This window comes from Labrus bergylta, chromosome 13, assembly GCF_963930695.1.
Source record: "Labrus bergylta chromosome 13, fLabBer1.1, whole genome shotgun sequence".
In the NCBI taxonomy this organism is placed as follows: domain Eukaryota; kingdom Metazoa; phylum Chordata; class Actinopteri; order Labriformes; family Labridae; genus Labrus; species Labrus bergylta.
In genome coordinates, this window is record NC_089207.1 from 4,016,054 (window position 1) to 4,036,318 (window position 20,265).

General features: G+C 42.2%; 1 protein-coding gene across 5 annotated transcripts in view; it reads right to left on the bottom strand.

Annotated features, from left to right (window-relative positions):
- The window catches only part of il1rapl1a (interleukin 1 receptor accessory protein-like 1a), a 200,088-nt gene that overhangs the window by 47,964 nt on the left and 131,859 nt on the right, over positions 1–20,265 (bottom strand). For all 5 annotated transcript variants that reach the window (XM_065962107.1, XM_065962109.1, XM_065962105.1 and 2 more), the window contains exon 6: positions 19,150–19,224. In XM_065962107.1, coding sequence (XP_065818179.1) covers positions 19,150–19,224 — 75 coding nt within the window. The remainder of the gene's footprint in view (positions 1–19,149; positions 19,225–20,265) is intronic.

Here is a 20,265-nt window from a genome sequence, read left to right on the forward strand (position 1 = left end):
AATACTACGTCCTCAAATGTAAATAAGAATATGTCACTCTATATTGTGTTAGTAGTCGTGTAAAAACTGAAGGAAAGATGAAAATGTGAATGCACATCTGGACAAAGGAGCTCGACAATAATTGTAATATAAAATTACATTTCTGTAAAAACTTACTGTGCATCTGTATGTCTGTAAATAAAAGTAAACCTATACTGATCAGCTGTCACATGCAGGTTGGGTTACATCTGCATGTGGAGTTTAGAGGATCTTTTCACAGCAACAGATCCACCGAAAAAATGTTTAACAAATGTTCACATACATTTGTTCACATAAATTTAGGTGTTATCACAAAGCATAACAAAAGCTTGCAACCTGTGATGAATATGAGTATTGGCGAATGGAATATCCTGTAACTAATTACTGCCGGACAGGCATTGTAAAAAAAAAAAAAAAAAGATAAAGACAATTTCACAGAAAACGAAGCCAGCGACATTTCTGACACATTGGTTGCTTAAAAAAAAGCAGATTGTGTCCTGTTAGATCATGAGCAATGGTGTGGCCAAGCGGCAAATTCTGGTGTTGACAAATGAAACCAATGCAGTTTCTTGAGTTCCTTGAGCACGGCCCAGAAATACCAGGAAGTCACATACACACTCCATATTAAAATGTCCGTTTTGACAGCAGAAATGAACGATTTTTGATCTTTTTCGTTAATGTCTTCATCTGCACACACTGTATTTTTGTAACATTGAGTTTCTCAAAAGTACGAGTTATGCTTAATAAGGGGCTTGACGGATTCAACTGCAAGTTGATGTGATGTAGCCAGAAGGCCTCAGCTCAAGCTCTTTGTCTGTCTTTAGTTTCACCAAAAGTTTGATATTCTGCATTTCCAATATGGCAACCACCATGGATGGACTTCCAAAACAGCCCTTCAGAAACTAATGTATGATGTCACTCAGGATTCATCCATTAATATTTACAGTTTATGGGTGTGCAGTGAATACAAGCTAATTAATCGAGGGGCTTCTTCATACCCTCTAAAACACCCCTGAGGTGCCTTTTAGTAAGGCCCCTTAATCTAAAATAATGTCCCAGGGTGTTCCTGCAAAAGTAGTCTGGGCTCCTAGTGAAACTTCTCTGAATAAGTAAAGGTAAAAGGTAACCTAAATCCTTAATTTGTCAGGTACCTTAGACTAAGTCTGCGAGCTTAACTGTCTCTGTCTTTTGTCTCTCTGTGGTCTCTGAGGTGTTAAACTTACACCAAAGAGGAAGGAGACTTCAGGGGCAGTTTGCAGAACACGCCGGAGGAGTTATTATGGAGGAATATATATCGGCTGGCGAGGGAGAGTGTCACGATTTTGCAGGAGAACCTGAAGGATGTGGCTGTGCGGAGAGATGCGAAGGCAGAAAATGGCTGAATGGAAAATCCATCAAACAATAAAAATGATTCCCTAATCAGGCTTGGCAGTGTGCGTCTGTTCAGAGGCGTGTGTGTGCGTGCATGTACAATTGCGCTTTTGTGCTTTCCTCAGTGTGTGTGTGTGTGTGTGTGTGTGTGTGTGTGTGTGTGTGTGTGTGTGTGTGTGCGTGTGTGTGTGCTTGCTGTTAAATCACAGAGGTGAAAAGTCAAGCTACCTGCAGAGCATGGGGAATCTGGGTAATGGAAAAGTTATTTGTTTCACAAATAGAGTTAAAGCCAAAAGGGAATACTGTTGTTCTGTTGGAAATAACATGAGTGCATGCTCTGACAAGAGAACAAAGAGAAGTAAAAGACAGCATTAGACTGCACAGCTCTGGTCAAAATGCAATATATAGAGTGCACATCAATTATTTTATTCCTGCCTTTTATAACTGGACCCTGAATTTTAACAGCAAACATAAAGCTTTCCCTTGCTTATTATTATAGATATAAGCTTACTCTTCAATTACTTGCAATAAAATTATCACTCACCGGTGAATAAGGTGTATATAGAGGTCATAAAACCTATATTATTTTTAAAACTCAAAGGAAACATAACAAAGGGAAGGTAAAAAAGTACAACTTCATTTTACTTCTGTGCTGCACGAGGCAACTTTACACAGTTTCCCCTCATAAGAGGGCTGTAAATGGAAGAGTATATGATGGCGTATTTACTCTAGTGATTGGGAATCAGGACAGAGTGAGAGATAAATTGAAAAAGCTGATGGAGCCATAGAGAGAGAAAAGAGAGGCAGGAGTCCAAAAGCCAATGGGCGGGTGAAGAATGTGATGAGGAAGAACACGGTGAAAGAGCAAAAGTGACAGATTACTTGTGAAACAAGGCGTGATCTGGAGGGGCCTGTTCCACTGAAAAAGAACAAGAGATGAGGTCAGAGGAGTCCTTGTAAGCTCGGCTACGCTTGCACATACGTAAAGGTGACTAATTTTCTCATTTTCCAGCTGGGGACAAAGTGTTGTAATGGCCCTCTCAGGGTGAACTCAGTGATGGAGCCCCACATTATGCTCCACTCGATCCACAGCTGTTCGCAGTCCTTCTCACTCTTAAAGGTCGCACAGGGAACTGCCAACACACTAAAGGTCATGTTAGCTCTAATAAGGGAGCGCATGCGATTAAAAAAGCCGGCTGAGGAGAGAAAATACAGAAAAGCAGGGATGATTTAGAGAGTGGGATGTAGTTGTATGCATGCTATATGGTCTGCCAGTCCGAACCTCATATGGAAAAGGCCACACTTAATACTAAAGAGAGTCCAGTACAAAAACTCAGACTATATATTCTTACACAATGGTCAAAATATTCAGTTTGACTTATTTAAACAACACGATTAGCAAAAGGATGCTGTTCAGCCTTTTACATAAAATCTACAGGCTTTTAGAGGAAATAGAAATAGAAATGGAAAAGTTAAAGAGGAAAATTGGAAAAGAGCTATGCACCCCCTGTGCTTCTTAGAAATCTAACTAAGTAAATAAACGCCAGAAATAACCAAAGTACAGAACAGCACCATTGCAATTTTGAAAAAGCAATTTTCATCAATATTTGTTTGTTAAAAAGTTAGAAAATGATGGGCACTACTTGGCGAGCCGCTGCCAGCAGACAAGTGAAAATGTGAGGTCTAAAAATGAGGAGTCAAATTCAAAGAGGCACACAGTAGGAGGGCACAGACCCTCACAGTCCTCACAACAGGCAGGCTCTGATGCCAGCAGGCCCCACTGGACAGATGGTGACAGCTCTACAGGAATCTAAAGAACACGTCGTCTGAGTGTTGACATCGACGGAGACAGGCATGAAGGGTGAGAGTAAGAGGAGAGACATGACAGGCCAGAAAGTGTGTCACAGAATGCATTTTTTACTAGCAGCTGGTCGTAGTCGTTAAATAAAACAGAAGGGTTAAGAATAAGCGGTTTGGAAAATGTTCTGCTTTCTTATCTGTTGATTTGATTGAGGCTATACTCCTCTATGCAGTCGGACCTGGAGTTCAAATCCATCCTGTGGCCCCTTCCCCACTCTACTGCCCGATTTCTGACTCTGTCCACTGTACTATCGTTGAAACAAAGGCATTAAAAGCCCAACAATAAACCTTGAAAAATAAATAAATAAAAGTTGACCTTTGGTAGAATATTGGATCACATGTTCCACCTAACATCAATAAGCTAAACGTATTCTGCATTTTCTACCAAAGCTGAATGTATTTTGATGACAGAGTCACAGGTAAAAAGTCTCTTATCATATTTAAATAAATGACCAATGTAGATGGATGGATGGATGGATGGATAGATAGATCGATAGTTATTATTTCACACTCTCACAGACAGTTCAACTATGATGATGATGATGATGATGATGATAACCACAGGGTTTAAGATTCAAGGGAGCTTGCCCCATCTTCAAGTGAAAGGCAGAAAGAAGAGGCCACTGGCTTTTACCAAAACTAATCAATACTCTCGATCTTGCATACAAGAAACATCATAGAGTCACTACACGCATCAATGTCGTCCTGAAATAGGCCATTTAGCCTGTTTAATGCTTGTAAATGACAGCATGGTTATCCTATTTTGACATGTGGCTGATGTTATTAGCCCACAGGAAAGACACAGTTAAAGCATGGAGGATGGTTTTAATAGAGCACTCGTATGATGATCGGTCCCTGAACTCAGCTTCAACTTAATTGTCCCTGAGGGGAATTTTGTCCTGCAGTGAGATGTAAACATAGAACAAATAGAAAAGGCTCATCGACTCAGGCACACAAAACATGGGAATATATGAAGGCACACCAGGAAATCCAGGGTTTGTTAAACCATTGTTACCAATTTAATCCAACCTATAAGAAGCGAAACAGGAAACTAATCATCAGCTAGTTCACAATTTACACACTGCCAGCATCCATGTCAATACTGACCTTATTAAATATTGACCTGATTATCAATCAGGTGTCCAGGCACATAAACCCTGTAACTGCAGTTTCCTCTGTTTAAATTTCAAACCAATGCATTTATTGTATTCTTTACAGGTTATCGTTTCTCTACACTTTCAGATTCAAACTGAGGACAAAATGCAAAGAAAAGAAAATCATATCTTTGTCAATATCCCTTTTTTTTAATGGACTACATCATTGTACAGGTACATTCTGCTCAGGCAAAGAAATCAGCTTGTCTCCTACACGGAAAACACAACTACATTGTTTTGTATGGAAATGTATGGTCTGGTATGGTATGGCATTTTAGTGTATACTATAGTACATTTTTCATACCATACCATACCATATATACCATACCATACCATACCATATATACCATATCATACCATACCATACCATACCATACCATACCATATCATATCATATCATATCATATCATATCATATCATATCATATCATATCATACCATACCATACCATACCATACCATACCATATCATATCATATCATATCATACCATACCATACATACCTTACCATACCATCACATACCATATCATACCATACCATACCATACCATACCATACCATACCATCACATACCATACCCTACCCTACCCTACCATACCATACCATACCATCACATACCATACCCTACCCTACCATACCATACCATACCATCACATACCATATCATATCATATCATACCATATATACCATACCATACCATATATACCATATCATACCATACCATACCATACCATACCATACCATATCATATCATATCATACCATACCATATATACCATATCATACCATACCATACCATACCATCACATACCATATCATATCATATCATATCATATCATATCATATCATACCATATATACCATACCATACCATACCATACCATACCATACCATACCATATATACCATATCATACCATCACATACCATATCATATCATATCATATCATACCATACCATACCATACCATACCATACCATATCATATCATATCATATCATACCATACCATACATACCATACCATATCATACCATACCATCACATACCATATCATACCATACCATACCATACCATACCATCACATACCATACCCTACCCTATCATACCATACCATACCCTACCCTACCCTACCATACCATACCATACCATCACATACCATACCCTACCCTACCATACCATACCATACCCTACCCTACCCTACCATACCATACCATACCATCACATACCATACCATGCCATACCATACCATACCATCACATACCATACCATACCATATTATACCATACCATACCATACCATACCATATCATACCATACCATCACATACCATATCATATCATACCATACCATACATACCATACCATATCATACCATACCATCACATACCATATCATACCATACCATACCATACCATCACATACCATACCCTACCCTATCATACCATACCATACCCTACCCTACCCTACCATACCATACCATACCATCACATACCATACCCTACCCTACCATACCATACCATACCCTACCCTACCCTACCATACCATACCATACCATCACATACCATACCATACCATATCATACCATACCACTACACAATAAATCATACCATACCATCACATACCATACCATGCCATACCATACCATACCATCACATACCATACCATACCATATCATACCATACCATACCATACCATACCATATCATACCATACCATACCATACCATACCATACCATGCCATACCATACCATACCATACCATGCCATGCCATGCCATGCCACGGCACACCCTACACCACATCACATCACATCACATCACACCACACCATACCACACCACACCACACCAGGTTCTCAATTGTGTCAACTTGTAATACTGTAATCTATTCCTCAACTGCCCATGGAGAGAAGAAATCAATATTGAAGATTCAAGATGAACATAATTACTCTGATTATACAAATACGTGCAATGTTTGTTCTTAATGAGGCTCCTTTGACAAAGGGAGTGATGAAATGTAAAGACATAAATATGAATAAAATAAAAATAGAATATAAAAACAGAACAAAATCACAATAAGAATACGGGGAAAAAAATACTATCTGAACAGACTACAGCAAAATATGTTTTTCTTATAGCACAAGTATGAGCTGCCTGTGAAATAGAAGGAGAAAAACAAGAAACCTGAGCTGAAGAGGAAAGGAAATTGTAAGGACGTGTGCTCAACTACATGCAACGGTGCTCACCCACACACGCACACGCACACAATCCCAGCTGCACACTTCTTGCCTGGTAACCCAAGAAGGGTTTATTTCTTTTGTTTCAAAGGGCGTAATTATTATCATGGAGGGTAGTTATTAAGGAAAGGAAAGCTGGTGCTTTAAATGCCCATTCTTCCATTGTTCAATGCTAATAACACATGTCAGAGGTTGAAGCGAGTAGTTAAGGGAGGAAGGAAAGAAGAGTGGGGAGGAAAGGGAGGAGAAATTGCACAGAAGGGCTAAAATAGAAGAGGAAATGCTCTCAAGCTTGTAATCGGAAAAATCGAGTTAAGAAAGTGTTTAACTGTTTTCTTGTTCTGAAACAACGCTGTTTCTTGAAAACAGTAACCTTAACATTATTAAAATTATAACCTATGTCCTAAAAAAAATGTAATCCATCTATTATGTGCCATTAGCATCCCCCCAGGCTAGCACCAACACTATTTTAAATTGTGTTTTCTTTAAGTCAGTTAGCAACGAATCACAGTCAATCAAACAATGTTTATGCTGATGACACAATTAAAGACAATCACCCGCCGCTTATAACTGTTTATTCATACAATTATGCAAATGTTGCACAAACCACTTCTTTGCTGCTTCTGTTGTGTACTCTGCAGTATGTTTTAATTTGATGTACAATGTGTGCTCACTCTGTGGAAAGAGAGATAGAGAGTGAGAGAGACAGATAGAGAGAGAGAGAGATCGAGAGGAGAGAGCGAGAGAGAGAGTGAGAGAGACAGATAGAGAGAGAGAGAGAGAGAGAGAGAGAGAGAGAGAGAGAGAGAGAGGGTGAGGAAAGGAAACAAGAAAGACAGGGATATAGAAAGTCCATTAACATACTTGTAAATGAGTCTCGGCTATTTACCCCACGCTGGGCCTCTTGAATTACCGCCTGTGTTCAGGATGCAGATTGCAGATGGCAATTAAACACGAACTGAGTGTGTACGAAGAAGCACACACACACACACACACACACACACACACACACAAGCACACACACACAAGCACACACATGTACTGAAGTAAGCTTTGCATACACTCTTCCTGCAGGCTGTAGTTCAGTGCAGATCTACTGATCTCCATAGCAACATTCACTGCCGTGGGCGATGGTGACATCATGAAGATTGATTGTCATAAAAAAGCAACAGTACAGCAGAAAAGAGGGCATTGGCGATGGAGGTGTTAGCAAAAGGTGTTAGCAACAGGGCTGCTAACGTGCTGGGTTGAGGCAGGGGGGCCTCCAGCTTGGGGTGGGGGGGGGTCTCCTGTGGTTAATGAAGAACAGACATGTGTGAAGAGTCTCATCTGCTTCCTCAAATACCTGTCTGCTGAGGATGGAGGGATGATGATAGTGTAGTTAGCTCTCCTGGGTTCAAATGCACCGTGTGGTCCGTCTCCTCTCCTTTTCAGTTTACCCTCCCTCCTCCTACGCCTGCTTATCTTTTTCTGTCCTCTCAAACCCTCCTTTCTTGTCTCTCATCACAATACTGACTGATTTCTCCCTCTCTCTCTCTCTCTCGGCTCACTCTCGTACCCCCCCCCCCCCCCCCCCCCCCCCCGTACCACACCAAAGCTCAGTACGGCGTGGTGACTAACTCCATCGTCCAGATTCAGCTTTCTTGATCGCTCGCTGGGAACATCAGAGACAGAACCAAAGTTTGGAAGTTGTGTCTTACCTCCTTCTCTCCCCCCCCTCCCTCCTCCTTCCTTTCTCCACCCCTGCCTAGTTTTGCTGTGTTTTTTTTTTTTTTTTTTTTTTTTGGCACTTGTTTTTCTTCGTTTTTCTGTTACATAAGACAGACAGAAGTGGAGCAAGCTTCAAAGTGAATGGCAAAGCCGCCTTTTCCCCTGCTCGCATTGCTGTTCATGCATGTCATTCCGGTGCCAGCTCTCTCCTCCCTTTTCCCCCCTTCTCTATAGCCTTCTTTCCTCACTTCTCCATCCTTACTCCATCTTTTCTCATTACTGTACAATCATCTTTTTTTTCTTCCGTTTTTGGGTCAATTAACCAATTGTCACTGCATTTTCTGTGTGCAGTGTGTCAGGTCGACCCCTTGTCGTTGCTTCACCTTGACCAAACAGAGGCGGCAACGACCGGAAGGAAAGGACGAGAGGATGTCTCTGGAAGCCTTTGAAAGGAGAAGGCTCTCATTATGTCTGCTCCTTCTTCCCGTCTGCCCTTGCTGTATCAAATAGGGAGTGATGCAGGGGATGAGTGGGGCAGCTCCTTCTCTTTGATTACCTGTCAGGGAGCCTGAGCGTCAGAGGCAAGACGAGGTAAAAGCTACCATTACCTAAATCCTCTCTCTTTAAAGACATCCCTTGGCTTAAAAGGTGGAGAAACTATCACCGGTGACTGATGCAGCACAACTGCCCGGGACGGCCTGGATAATGGTTATAAATACTGGCATACACACACACACACCAACCAACCAACGCATGACTGACAAAATGGAATACACACACTGACAGTAAGCATAAAGTTGAGCTCAGGCCAGAGAGAGAGAGAGACGGGGAACAGATCTGTCGCCTCGCGGACACGACACACTGAACGAAAAAGTGCTGACAAAAAGTGACTGGTACGTCACCTCGCGTCACCTCACATCTTCTAAGTAGCACTTAAGCACAGAACAGAGAGAGCGGGGGCAGACAATCGTGCCAACATGCATGCTCATTCTGCTGGTGCAGGCAAGAGACTCATTAATTTATGTTTTTCTCCTTCGAAAAAAGGATCCCAGAAAACCTGCTATCATGGCAAGATTACATCAAGAGAGTCACATGTATATGTCAAAGATCATTCAACAGTTTATGTGTATTGAGAACAGTTCAATCATTCTCAGAATAACATGCATTAAGAAGATGTTCTATTGAACAATTCACACAGCTCTCAGTGGTTCTATGGAGATTCATGCCGTTTTTAAAGCTCCTGTAAGGAGATCTTAGCTGCTTGTGACACTGAATGAAATGAATACTGATGTCTCTATTACCGTTTTCACACTGGCAGAAATCTCCTGAAAAACAATTTCCCAGAGGAGTTGTATAAGTATATTCGCAAACAGCCGAATTATCCGCTCTGACTTCACCCGGAGTTTCTCCTGCCAGATCCCTAGTATTTTTTCCGTAGCAAGTCTGAGTGTGCTGACTTGAGAATCTCCGGAGCAGTCCTCCTGTAATTATCTAGACATTATCCGGAGTCCTTATGTGAAAACGCCTTGTACTGTATGACCTTCAAAAGCGACAGTATTCTCTTTTTTTTTCCATAGTTGATTAGAACCGCTACCACAGGGGAAGTGTCAGATCAGATAGCCTTTATTAAGATTTTCCTCGGCTAATCTTTCACAGTGAGGATTATGTTTGTCTGTCTAAAGAAACAGAGTGAGTTGTGTTTTTGGAAGATTTATTTTTGGGCTTTTTTTCCTTTATTAAAACAGGACCGTGGATAGAGTAAGAAATCGTGAGACAGTGGGGAACAACATGTTGGGAAAGGAGCCGCGGGTCAGATTTGAACCTGGGCTGCCTGCTTGGAAATCTACAGCCTTCACTACACTGGGACACCAACCTAACCTATAAGCAATCAGAGGTTAGAGGTGAAATTTTAACCACAGGGGTCGCCCAAAACAACATAAACCAAACGTTCTTTGCAGGAGCTTTAAGGGAGCTGACTTCTACAGAAACAGCTTCTTCACAATCAAAAAAGTGAAAAATGTGTTGAAAGACATCTTACTTAAAGGTCCCATATTCCGGTTTTATATGCTCTTTAGTGTGTTTTCCAAGTGTCCTGTGCATGTTTAGGCACATCTATTTGCAAAAATTCAAAGCCTGCAGAAACGCGGCTTCTCCTACCTCCTCCTGCTAGCTGTAGCATTAGCTGCATGTAACGCTCAGTTCTAGCCCCCCTCGATTAAAATGTGTCAGTGCGGCGTCATTGTCAATGTGAGATCACTGATCTAAGCCCATTGGCTCATTGTGACAAGCCCTGCAGCTCATGTTGAAATTTCTGAGCTGAGCAACTGACCAATAACGACAGAGCGGATCGGCAGACCAATCAGAGCAGACTTGGCCCACGTGGGGTCTAACAGTGTGGGCTCAACAGAGTGTAGCTGACGGACTCAGAACGTAGAGGGAGCAGTACACTTTTTTCGGACTTTATCTATTGTGAACGTACAAAAGTAGATACATAGATTAAATATACGAACCCCAAAAAGGGCAGAATATGACCTCTTTAAATCATACCACAATGAAATATCCAAACCAAGAGCATTTATATGGTATTAAACATAACCGTAAATCAAACTTCACAAGGAGTCACAGTTCTGAAGTTACACGGCTGGGAATTGAATGAATTCTTCCTCTGGCTCTTAAAATTGGCAGATTTGATGGTTGAGTGAATTATGCAAATTAGGAGAAATAATATAGAATACATTTTCTCTAATGATGTTTGAAATGTTTTGGTGCAATGACGACAACAGAATGAGGTGGATGTTGATTTGAATGTTCATCAGACGGATATCTTTGATTGCAGAGCTTTTCAGAAAGATCAGGATGGTTTATTTGTCTGATTGCATGTGTAAACTATGTTTCTACATTTTTTCCTCTTTGTCTAAACAATGGCGTCTTTTCAGCTTTTTGTGGGCTTGACCTTTTTATTCATGGATGGCACAATAATTACATTTTTCTCCGTCATATCAGAAGCTCAAAAAAAGTTTGGTTTATAGTTGCTGTTGTTGGAAGTTTCAAGTGCAAGAAGACTGAATTATTATTATTTATGACATGTGATAATACCAGGAGGGAGGATTTATTTCCCCTCTGTGATCCAAACCTTCAAACAGACCCCTCATTAAATGTTTCCTCTCTGCCTCTGGACTTACGAGTGCACTGCTTTCATGTGCAAGAAAAGTTGGATTTAATTAAACGGAGCACAAGTCAAATCAAAGACAATGCTTTGCAGACTAAGTGGGATGCTAACTGAGAATTTGTCTGATAAAAAGTTAGCGCTGTCACTGTAGAAGTTTTTGCTTTGCGCTGCTGTTCTGTTGAAGACACACAAGGTAAAAAAAAAAAAAGAGAAACCAAACTAAATGGGAAAAATCACTGATTCACTGGGCTGAGCAAGCCAGTCAGACAGCTCCGTCTCTCAGCACCTGCTTCTTCTACCGCTGATTCAACATGCTGAATCGGCTGAACGGCTGCTGATAAGGTCTATTAAAACCAACTGGGCTGGATACGCGGCTAAAAACTACAGCTGCTGAAGGACGACGCCTGACAGCTCGACGTCAGCCTCGGAGAACGAGGAGACAACCAATAGCCTGGAATGCATGGCGGGCTGGTTCACACCTTTCTGCGTCCAAATAAACAAACAGCAGCGTGTGATGCACAGCGGGGTCTTGTTTCTGTCTTTATCGCCCGCTGTATGCTGATGTTTCAGTCTTTTTCTTTCCTCCCTCCCTCCCTCTCCCCTTCCTTCCTTTTAGGCACATGTAGTGGGGCGCTTTCACTTCATTTATCATACAGCGGGCGCCGGCTCTCAGCCCCAGACTCAGTGATTAATGACGACCGTTCACACACTTAAACATTCAGCTTTGTTTCGCTGACACACTAGTTACCATTCCGGTCACCACGGGTTACTTAATGTTGGTTCACTGTGGGTCTGAAACTAAATTGAATGACGACACAGGTTCTTTGTCCCCCCTCTCTCATGTCTGCAGTTTGACCTTTAAGCGCTGGTTCTCTCTTTCATCCCCCCCCGCCCTCTACCCGTGTTCGGCTAAAAATATGTCATTTATCATGTGAAAATATAGCAAATCTAAACAGCTAATTTGCAAAATGCCTTGTGGACTTTTTACCCCGACATTAAAGATACGGCCACTTTCATTTAGTGAATAGAAAAAGGGAAATCCTCCTCTGAAAGATTATATCTCATTAAATGAAAAAGGCTACAAAAGCTTAAAGGGGCTGTTGAATCAGTTTCTCTTTAAAGGCTTTATATGCCATATACCAGCATGAAACCAAAACAACTCGCGCTGCATTGTTGTGTTAGCATGCTAATGCTAGTGATCTTTATTATGCTGGTATCTTCACACTGCATGTAAATTTACCTGAAATGAGCGTGATCTAGAAACACAGTTAAGCAGTGAGTACAGTATGTTATTCTTCTTTTCTCTAGTCCCTCAATTAAACAACTTTTATACACGAGGGGAGGAGTCAGCCGGCTGTCCGGGCGATGTAAACAAACTGAAGATAGGACTCTGAAAACTCTGAAAACATCACAGACAGTAGGACTCGGGTGTTACACCCATTGTAGACAGTCATGACTCACAGAGTTATTTTCAGACGATATACTTGATTTATACATTTAAGTGTGAAAAATCACATATAAAGACTTTAAGATTACGACCCTTTTAATCACCATGACAACAAATCATCTGATATTTAAAACTGACACCACAGTCTGAACTCAAACACCGAAATATACCGACCATGCTTTTACAGACACTGCCATGGACATGTGAGCTTAAAAAAATGACAGGAAGTCGGGTAAGAGGGAGTAATAGAGGACCTGTCAGAGGCGTTCAAGTGAGTGAATGGAAAAAGTGTGTTTGTAGTTGATGTGTGTGTGAGAGAGAAAGAGACAGTGTGTGTGTATCATACAGATGGACAGAGAGCAAGAAGAGAGTCAGAAAGTAATTTAGAGGAGTGACTCTGCGTTGACCTTTAGGAACTCTCCAGAGTAATGTCAATTTCAATTTCACCCCTCTCAATGTAAAGGTGACACGTCTAGTGTCACAGCTGGGGGGAGTTCACGGGAATAAAAAAAGTGGGGGTGAGAGAGAAAAGAAAAGAAAAGAAAAGAGAAGAGACTGAGGAAGACTTTCAAGACATCCTCATTCACAAATCCTCAAATCTGTCAGCAGGCAGAGGTCGATGTGCGAGGCAGTGAGGAGAGAAGAGAGGTGAGGGATAAAAGGATGTAGGGAGGGATAGAAGAAAAGCAGGAGGAGAGCGGGAACATGGAAGAGAGCTTTTAGAGAAAGAATCTGAGCTGTTATATGTGAACAAGGTATTTGTCGTCTCTCTCTCTCTCTCGCTCTCTCTCTCTCTGTCTGTTCTAGTTTACAGTAGGCTAAATAAAGTAATAAAACTGATTTCAGTTCATGTATATGTGGAGCGTGGCAAACTACAAAAGGAAATAAAGTTAATCACTTTTGATAATAATAAACTTACTAATGCGCTTCATTTACATACAGTTGTCATGGCGACTTGAGAGCCTGAGAGCAGCTATTCAGCTATGTTCCTTGAAGATGAAGTGAGGTATTGACAAACAGAATATATATTGCTTCTCTGTGCTATTGATTGGAATTAAAAAAACAAAACAACCTGCAGAACAATAATCTTTAATTTTGTGGGAGAATAAAAAAAGGGCCACTTAAACTTCTAAAGTCAAACTCCACCAAAGTTGAGCTCGGCATGAAAACCCGGCGTGGTTTCACTTTGCTAGCACAAGCAAATCCACTGATTGGACGGGTTCAATGAAATAATAAAAAAGAAAAAAAACACAAAAGCCTTTTTACTGTTTGCTGTGTTGTGCCATCAGAGGGATGCTCGCATGTTGTGAAGGAGGAAGGTGGAGGTATTCAGGGACAGGGAGGAGAGAGTTTGTCTGTCAGAGATGGTTAAAAGAACTGAAACCTTAAACACATGGGGCATTGCCACAGAGGGGGAAAGTGTATTATTACACAAGCATCTAAACTTCCCCAAACCTTGAATAAACTCTCCTTACTTACCCCTACCACGAAGCTGCTCCAAATGAGTGTTACCGAAATGTTTTTATTGGCTATAAAATGTCAACTGCTGCTCTCTTTGTTTTTATGTCCTGAGTTAGCTATGTTGTTAAATTCACAAAAGGAACATTTTGAGATTTCTGCCTCTGAATCATCTCCTTGCAAGACCATAACCTAATATGCTGTTTATTAACCTGCAGGAGACATCATTCTTTAATAAAAACCTAAGATAATTGTGTGTTGGTTTGTTATCTTTTATTTTAAAGGGTAAACTTAGATTCTGCTCTGTAACTTTACCATGCCAGCAGTAAAGTCGATTTCCTTGCAGACTGACTATAGTGAAGGAACACTAAGCGCTATGATGCTTAAATAAGTTGATATTAAAAGAGGACTAAATCTTCTCCATGAGGTGGTGGATCTGTATTCTGAGTTTAAGGCATGAGGCCTGGATTATTATTTTAGTCTAAAATCATCATCTTTTTCCAGAATGAAACAAAACATGTGAATATTATGTTTCTTATTGTGGGTAAGGGGGGGGTAAGGTTTTGGCACTATCATTTTACATAAACTTAGGGTGTGTAGGGGATACAACAGCTCTCTGAAGTCTGCACATATATAGACCGAGACTTAGTCTACTGTTTTGAAGCCTCGAGTTTGTCATTGGCAACAACTTGTCAATCAGATGTAGCCACTCCCTTTAAAAACACCCTCCTTTAACGTAAGTTTTACTTTACATCAGACCTTCTTTGTCTAAATTGATATCATGCTGCGTTGATGGAGACTTATAAGTAGTTCAGTCAGACAATTTAAGTTTGTAATAGTTTAAACGTGTTTGGCGTCTACGCTCCGACCTCGTCACTCCTCGCAGAATTATGTTCCATGCAGATTTGAGGATTGATGAAATGGAATCGTATACCCCCCCCTGTTGGAGCCTTCAGGTGGACGTTAAAGCTGTTGCAGGGGCTGAAAGTTTAGGTGCATTATGAGACGGCATGAGACAGCAATGGCAAATGCAAAGCAGAGGGTGAGACCGGAAATCTTGCAGCTCAAATATAGCGCAAAATTGTGAGGATGCATTGATGGGTGATGAGAGAATGAAGACTTATGTGGAATAATTAATGAGTGCAGCAAGCTCTAGTTGTCTGCGTGAAAGAAGCTCGCAGGCGTCACTCCATTTATTGGGACTGTAACCCAAGCTGTTGCCCCCTGCTGGCCACTAGAAAGAATGCACTTTGAAGATACTTTGGCTTCACTTTTTTTAAACAAAGAGGCTGTCTAACTTCTTATATACCGTTTATGGGCATGGCCTGCTTCTTCCTGCAAAACCACACCAACACTGTTGAGTTTTTTTTTATTGTGTCCTGAAATGTAAGTAGTTAAAGGAGTCTCTCCTGCTGCCCCCTCCGGCACTGTTGGGTCCTACTCTCTGAAATAATTGATTCTAATTCCTTTCCACTAGAGTGCACCCATCTGCTGGCTTTGGGGGACGGTAAAAATCCTCTATCAGTTACAATTATCCCACAGTTACCAGGAACTGCGCCGCAAGTGTGTGTGTGACCTACAACCCCGAGTTGAGAAGAGGCATGTGCGAAGATATGCGTGAATGTGTGTGTGTGCGGGTGCGTCAGTGAGAGAGAGAGCTCGTGAGGAATAGATATTCTCGGGGTGGAGTGCAGCGTAAGCGTGAGTTGAATCCCTGAAGCCCATCCTCCGGGATGTCGAATCCATGACAAATCATCCCGAGGGAATCAACACCAAGTCAGTGAGTCTGCGTGTGTGTGTGTGTGTGTGTGTGTGTGTGTGGGTGAATGTATGTTTAAAAAACGTGGCGCTTTGTGTATTATGTCTCATACCGTGAGTGTGTGTGTGTGTGTGTGTGTGTGTGTGTGTGTGTGTGTGTGTGTGTGTGTGTGTGTGTGTTTTCGCAGTCTCACGAGCCCCAAACACAAAAGCAGCAGAGGCACAAATTCAAACCCCACAATATGAATCATCCTCCTAATCTGCAGAAGTGGACTGCACCAATTCACCACTGGGGGGGGGCAGCAGTAAATCTTGGCAAACAGAGAGAAACAGGATGGCTACAGAGCAAATAAAAAATAAAAATCCAAGAACACTCCTACACAACCTTGTATTTTTTTTTCCTCCTTTTTGGAAGCTGAAAATGTCAAGTGCAAAAGTAAAAAAAATTGGTGACGTAAACCAGGGCCGGATTTTTGGAATTCGCACATTCACACCTCCCCCAGGACCCCTGAAGCTCTGAATCCTTGTAGATCTGTGATGATAGCTGCACACACAAACACAGACAAACACACGCAGACACACACACACACACACACACACACACACACTGCTGTCTGGTGTGTGTGTAGTCCTGAGTGACAGCATCTGTAGCTGTGGGATTTTGGTGGCCCCTTTAGCAGAAAGGGACACAGTGGCAGAGACATGCAAGGAGAGCAGAAGAAGGGACACTCTGACACTCTCCTGAGATAAACAAACTCCTCCTGTCTCCATTTCCCATCATGCTCCCTTTCTCAGCCAATCCCCATCTATTCTCCAACAACCCTTCTAGCTTCTATGACCGCTCAGTTTTGCTCCTTTTTGGTTTTTGAGAGTCTTCTTCCTTTATTATCCTCTTCATCCCGTCTGTGTTTTTTTTTTTTTCCTCTGTGGTGCTTTATGCAACATATACATGTGTTTTATTAATGTCTGCCTGTGTGTTTGATGTGTAAAGCCGCCCGTCATGGCAGGTTGTCTGAGACCCCGCACCGGTTGCAGCGAGCCGAGGAGATAAAGTGTGGGGCTGCATTTCCCGGCAGTGTTTGCAGATTTATCTCTCTGCTTACGGCTTTGATTTTACTGCCCCGTCCACTACAGCCTCCACTGGATCCCATCTCTTTTCTTTTTTACCCTCTCTCTCTCTCTCTCTCTCTCTGCTTCTATCTCCAACTCGCCATGAGGGACCAGCTTCCTCTCTGTGCACGTTCTCCCGACTATAAATCTCCCACGTTGCGCCATAAAGCTGCTCAGGGCATGACTCGACAAATATTAAGGAAGGAGGAGAATAAATAAATAAGTAAAGCTAAAATAAAAGAGAAAACTCTCGTCTGCAGGGAGAGACAACTTTTTTTTCCAGCGCACAAAATGGGGCCCCGGCTGTAAAATATTTACCTCAGTTTCTCTGTGCTTTAGATTCTTTGCCGGGGAATTCTGTGGGGGGCCGGGCTGCACGGCATCACACACACTTTTTTTTTTCTGACTATAGTTCTTTGCTCATGACTCTCTTTTTTTTTTTTGTCCATGTTGCAGCCCATTAGAAGGGGAAATCCTCTGGTTTTACACAACAAACTCAGTTTTCTTGTCACAGGGAGTACCAATTAGCTGGCTTTATAATGTCACATATCTCAGGCGGGAGTTTGGTTGAGTCTGATAAAATAACCCCGCTGATTTCTCTGCTCAGGCTTGGAGACAAATGGAGTTTGGAAACATGCTCTTTTTTTTTTACCAGGCATGGAAGGTTTAATAGACACTAATGAATTGCATTCATAAAATGTAGGAAGCTTTTAGAGCTTGACTAAATGGGACAAAAAAAAAATCAGGACATTTTGACCCCTCTGAGACTGATTTTTAGGCGACTCTTCTTCCAAAACTATCTCCTCCTCGTCCCTCAGTTTGAAAGGAGCGCAGCACTAAATCACTTAGCGCACCACCAACCCTTCAAGACACTCCACCAAAAAACCACTTTGTCACACAGCACGAGAACGAACTGACACCGACGTTTTAAGTAATTGCGAGAAAAGTTTCAAAGGTACGAGACAAACCCTTCCCTTAATCGAGATAAAGACAAACGACACAAACAAGCTAAAGGGGGCCCCTCGCAATTGTGCAACCTGTTCATGCGTCGGGCACCGACACGGCCGACACCGGGAGGCCGTGCTTGTCAGTTTATCAACGGCAGCAATTTTTCACTCTCGATCAGCCAAGCGTGGCGGCATTTTCAATGAACTACCTGGATTCAAACGGCATCAGACAGGAGACAAAAGGTAACCTCTCCCGCTGCAGCCTCTTTGTCCTTCTCTATCTCTCTCTCCCTCTCTCTCTCCCTCTCTCTCTCTCTCTCTCTCTCTCTCTCTCTCTCTCTGTCTGTCTGTCACATTCTCGTCCAATCCCCCAGACCTCTCAGTCCTGTCCGATCGGCTTCACCATGACGGACACATAAGCCCATTCATGGAGTGGCAAGCACCATGTGGATGTCCGCCTGTGCCCAGAAATCAAGCAATATGCTGTCACAGAGAGAAAACAAACAGAAGCACACACACACACACACACACACACACATGGTAGAGCCCGCCGTGACCCCCACGTCAAAGAAGACAAACAACGGCGAGTGCGAGCAGCCGCCTGTCCATGTGGCGAGCCAGCGTATGGAAAACCCTGGCACCATATGGGCTCGTCATTGTTGACAAAACAGCCTCGGGGACGTTCGGGCAGCCACCATTTGCATTTATGGAGAACACTTTTACCAATTGTTGTTTTTTTTCGGCTTTTCGCACACTCCTCCAAAAAAAAAAAAAAATCAAAGTGCCATCATCAATCTGTGTTGGGCGGCCCCCGGAGGTGTGTTGGAGAGGATTTGTAAAGTCATCCATTTGCTGTCATATTTGGGAAAAATGACAAGAGATAGTAGTGAGTACAGCTGGAGGAAATCCCATGATGCTCTTACCTAGCTGCAGCTCCATGTTGCTGATCTTGTTTTCCGAGGGAAACAGGATCTTTGGCGGCTTGTCGGTCAAAGGAGCTGGAAGAAGGAGAGAAAAGAAAAAGAGGAGATTTGAATACAAGACGCTTCAAAGTCTCTCTTTAAAGAAGAAAAGCGAGGTATGCATTTCAGCTATTTTTAGCGCACTCCCAACGTGCTTCTTGCACTTTGTTCACAGTTTTATTCCTTCTCGTTGAAGGCATTTGTTAGCTCTTTGAACACCAAGCACAGGCAGACGTTATCTGCCGACTGTATCTCCTCTTCAAGGCGAACAAATGCCCCCCCCCCCCCGTCTGTCTGTCCTCTTGCTCTCCTAACTTGCTCTTTGTCTCTTTGCAGACATATTGCTCTCTAGTGCCTATAGACCTTGAGTTCTATTCATCTGACCCACTTTTCATCATAAATTAATCACCTCTTTGCCAAAAACATGGCACCATTTAATCTGCACGAGTGTTGGGTGTATTTGAAGAGCCATCGTGGAGTGTGTGTAAGTGTGTGTGTGTGTGTGTGAGAGAGAGAGAGAGAGAGAGAGAGAGAGAGAGAGAGAGGGAGCAGCTGATGCTCTAATGATGCTAATCATCCATACGGCGGATGTCAGACCTGCTGCTTGAGTCCTCCCTCTGGGGAACGCCTGAACATGAAGCCTTTTTATTGTTGTTAAAAGCGTTTGTGTGTTTGGAGAGAAAGGCTGTTGCACTTTATGGGTGGAGGGGTTAGAGGAACAGGGAGAGGGTCTTGTAAGGGGAGAGAAATGGAGGTGCAACGTGTTAGATGTCTCGATCATGAGGTACTTTGTCACCCTACTCAGAAAACACTTAAAAAAACCTTTGCAATTCTTGTTTTAAAACATCACCTCATCCAGCTTGTGGATAGAAATTCTGACATTGGAGCTCTCTGTGGCTCGGATAAATCGTGCAGGGCCGACTACTTTAGAAAATAGAACACAGGCCTTTAACTCGGTCAGATCTGTACTATATAATATTGTTATTGGTTTGATTGTTTGCTTGTTGAAAACTCCAGGTTTGCAGGGTGTTGCTGTCATCCTCTTCTTTTTTTAATTGATTTTTTATTTTGCATTGT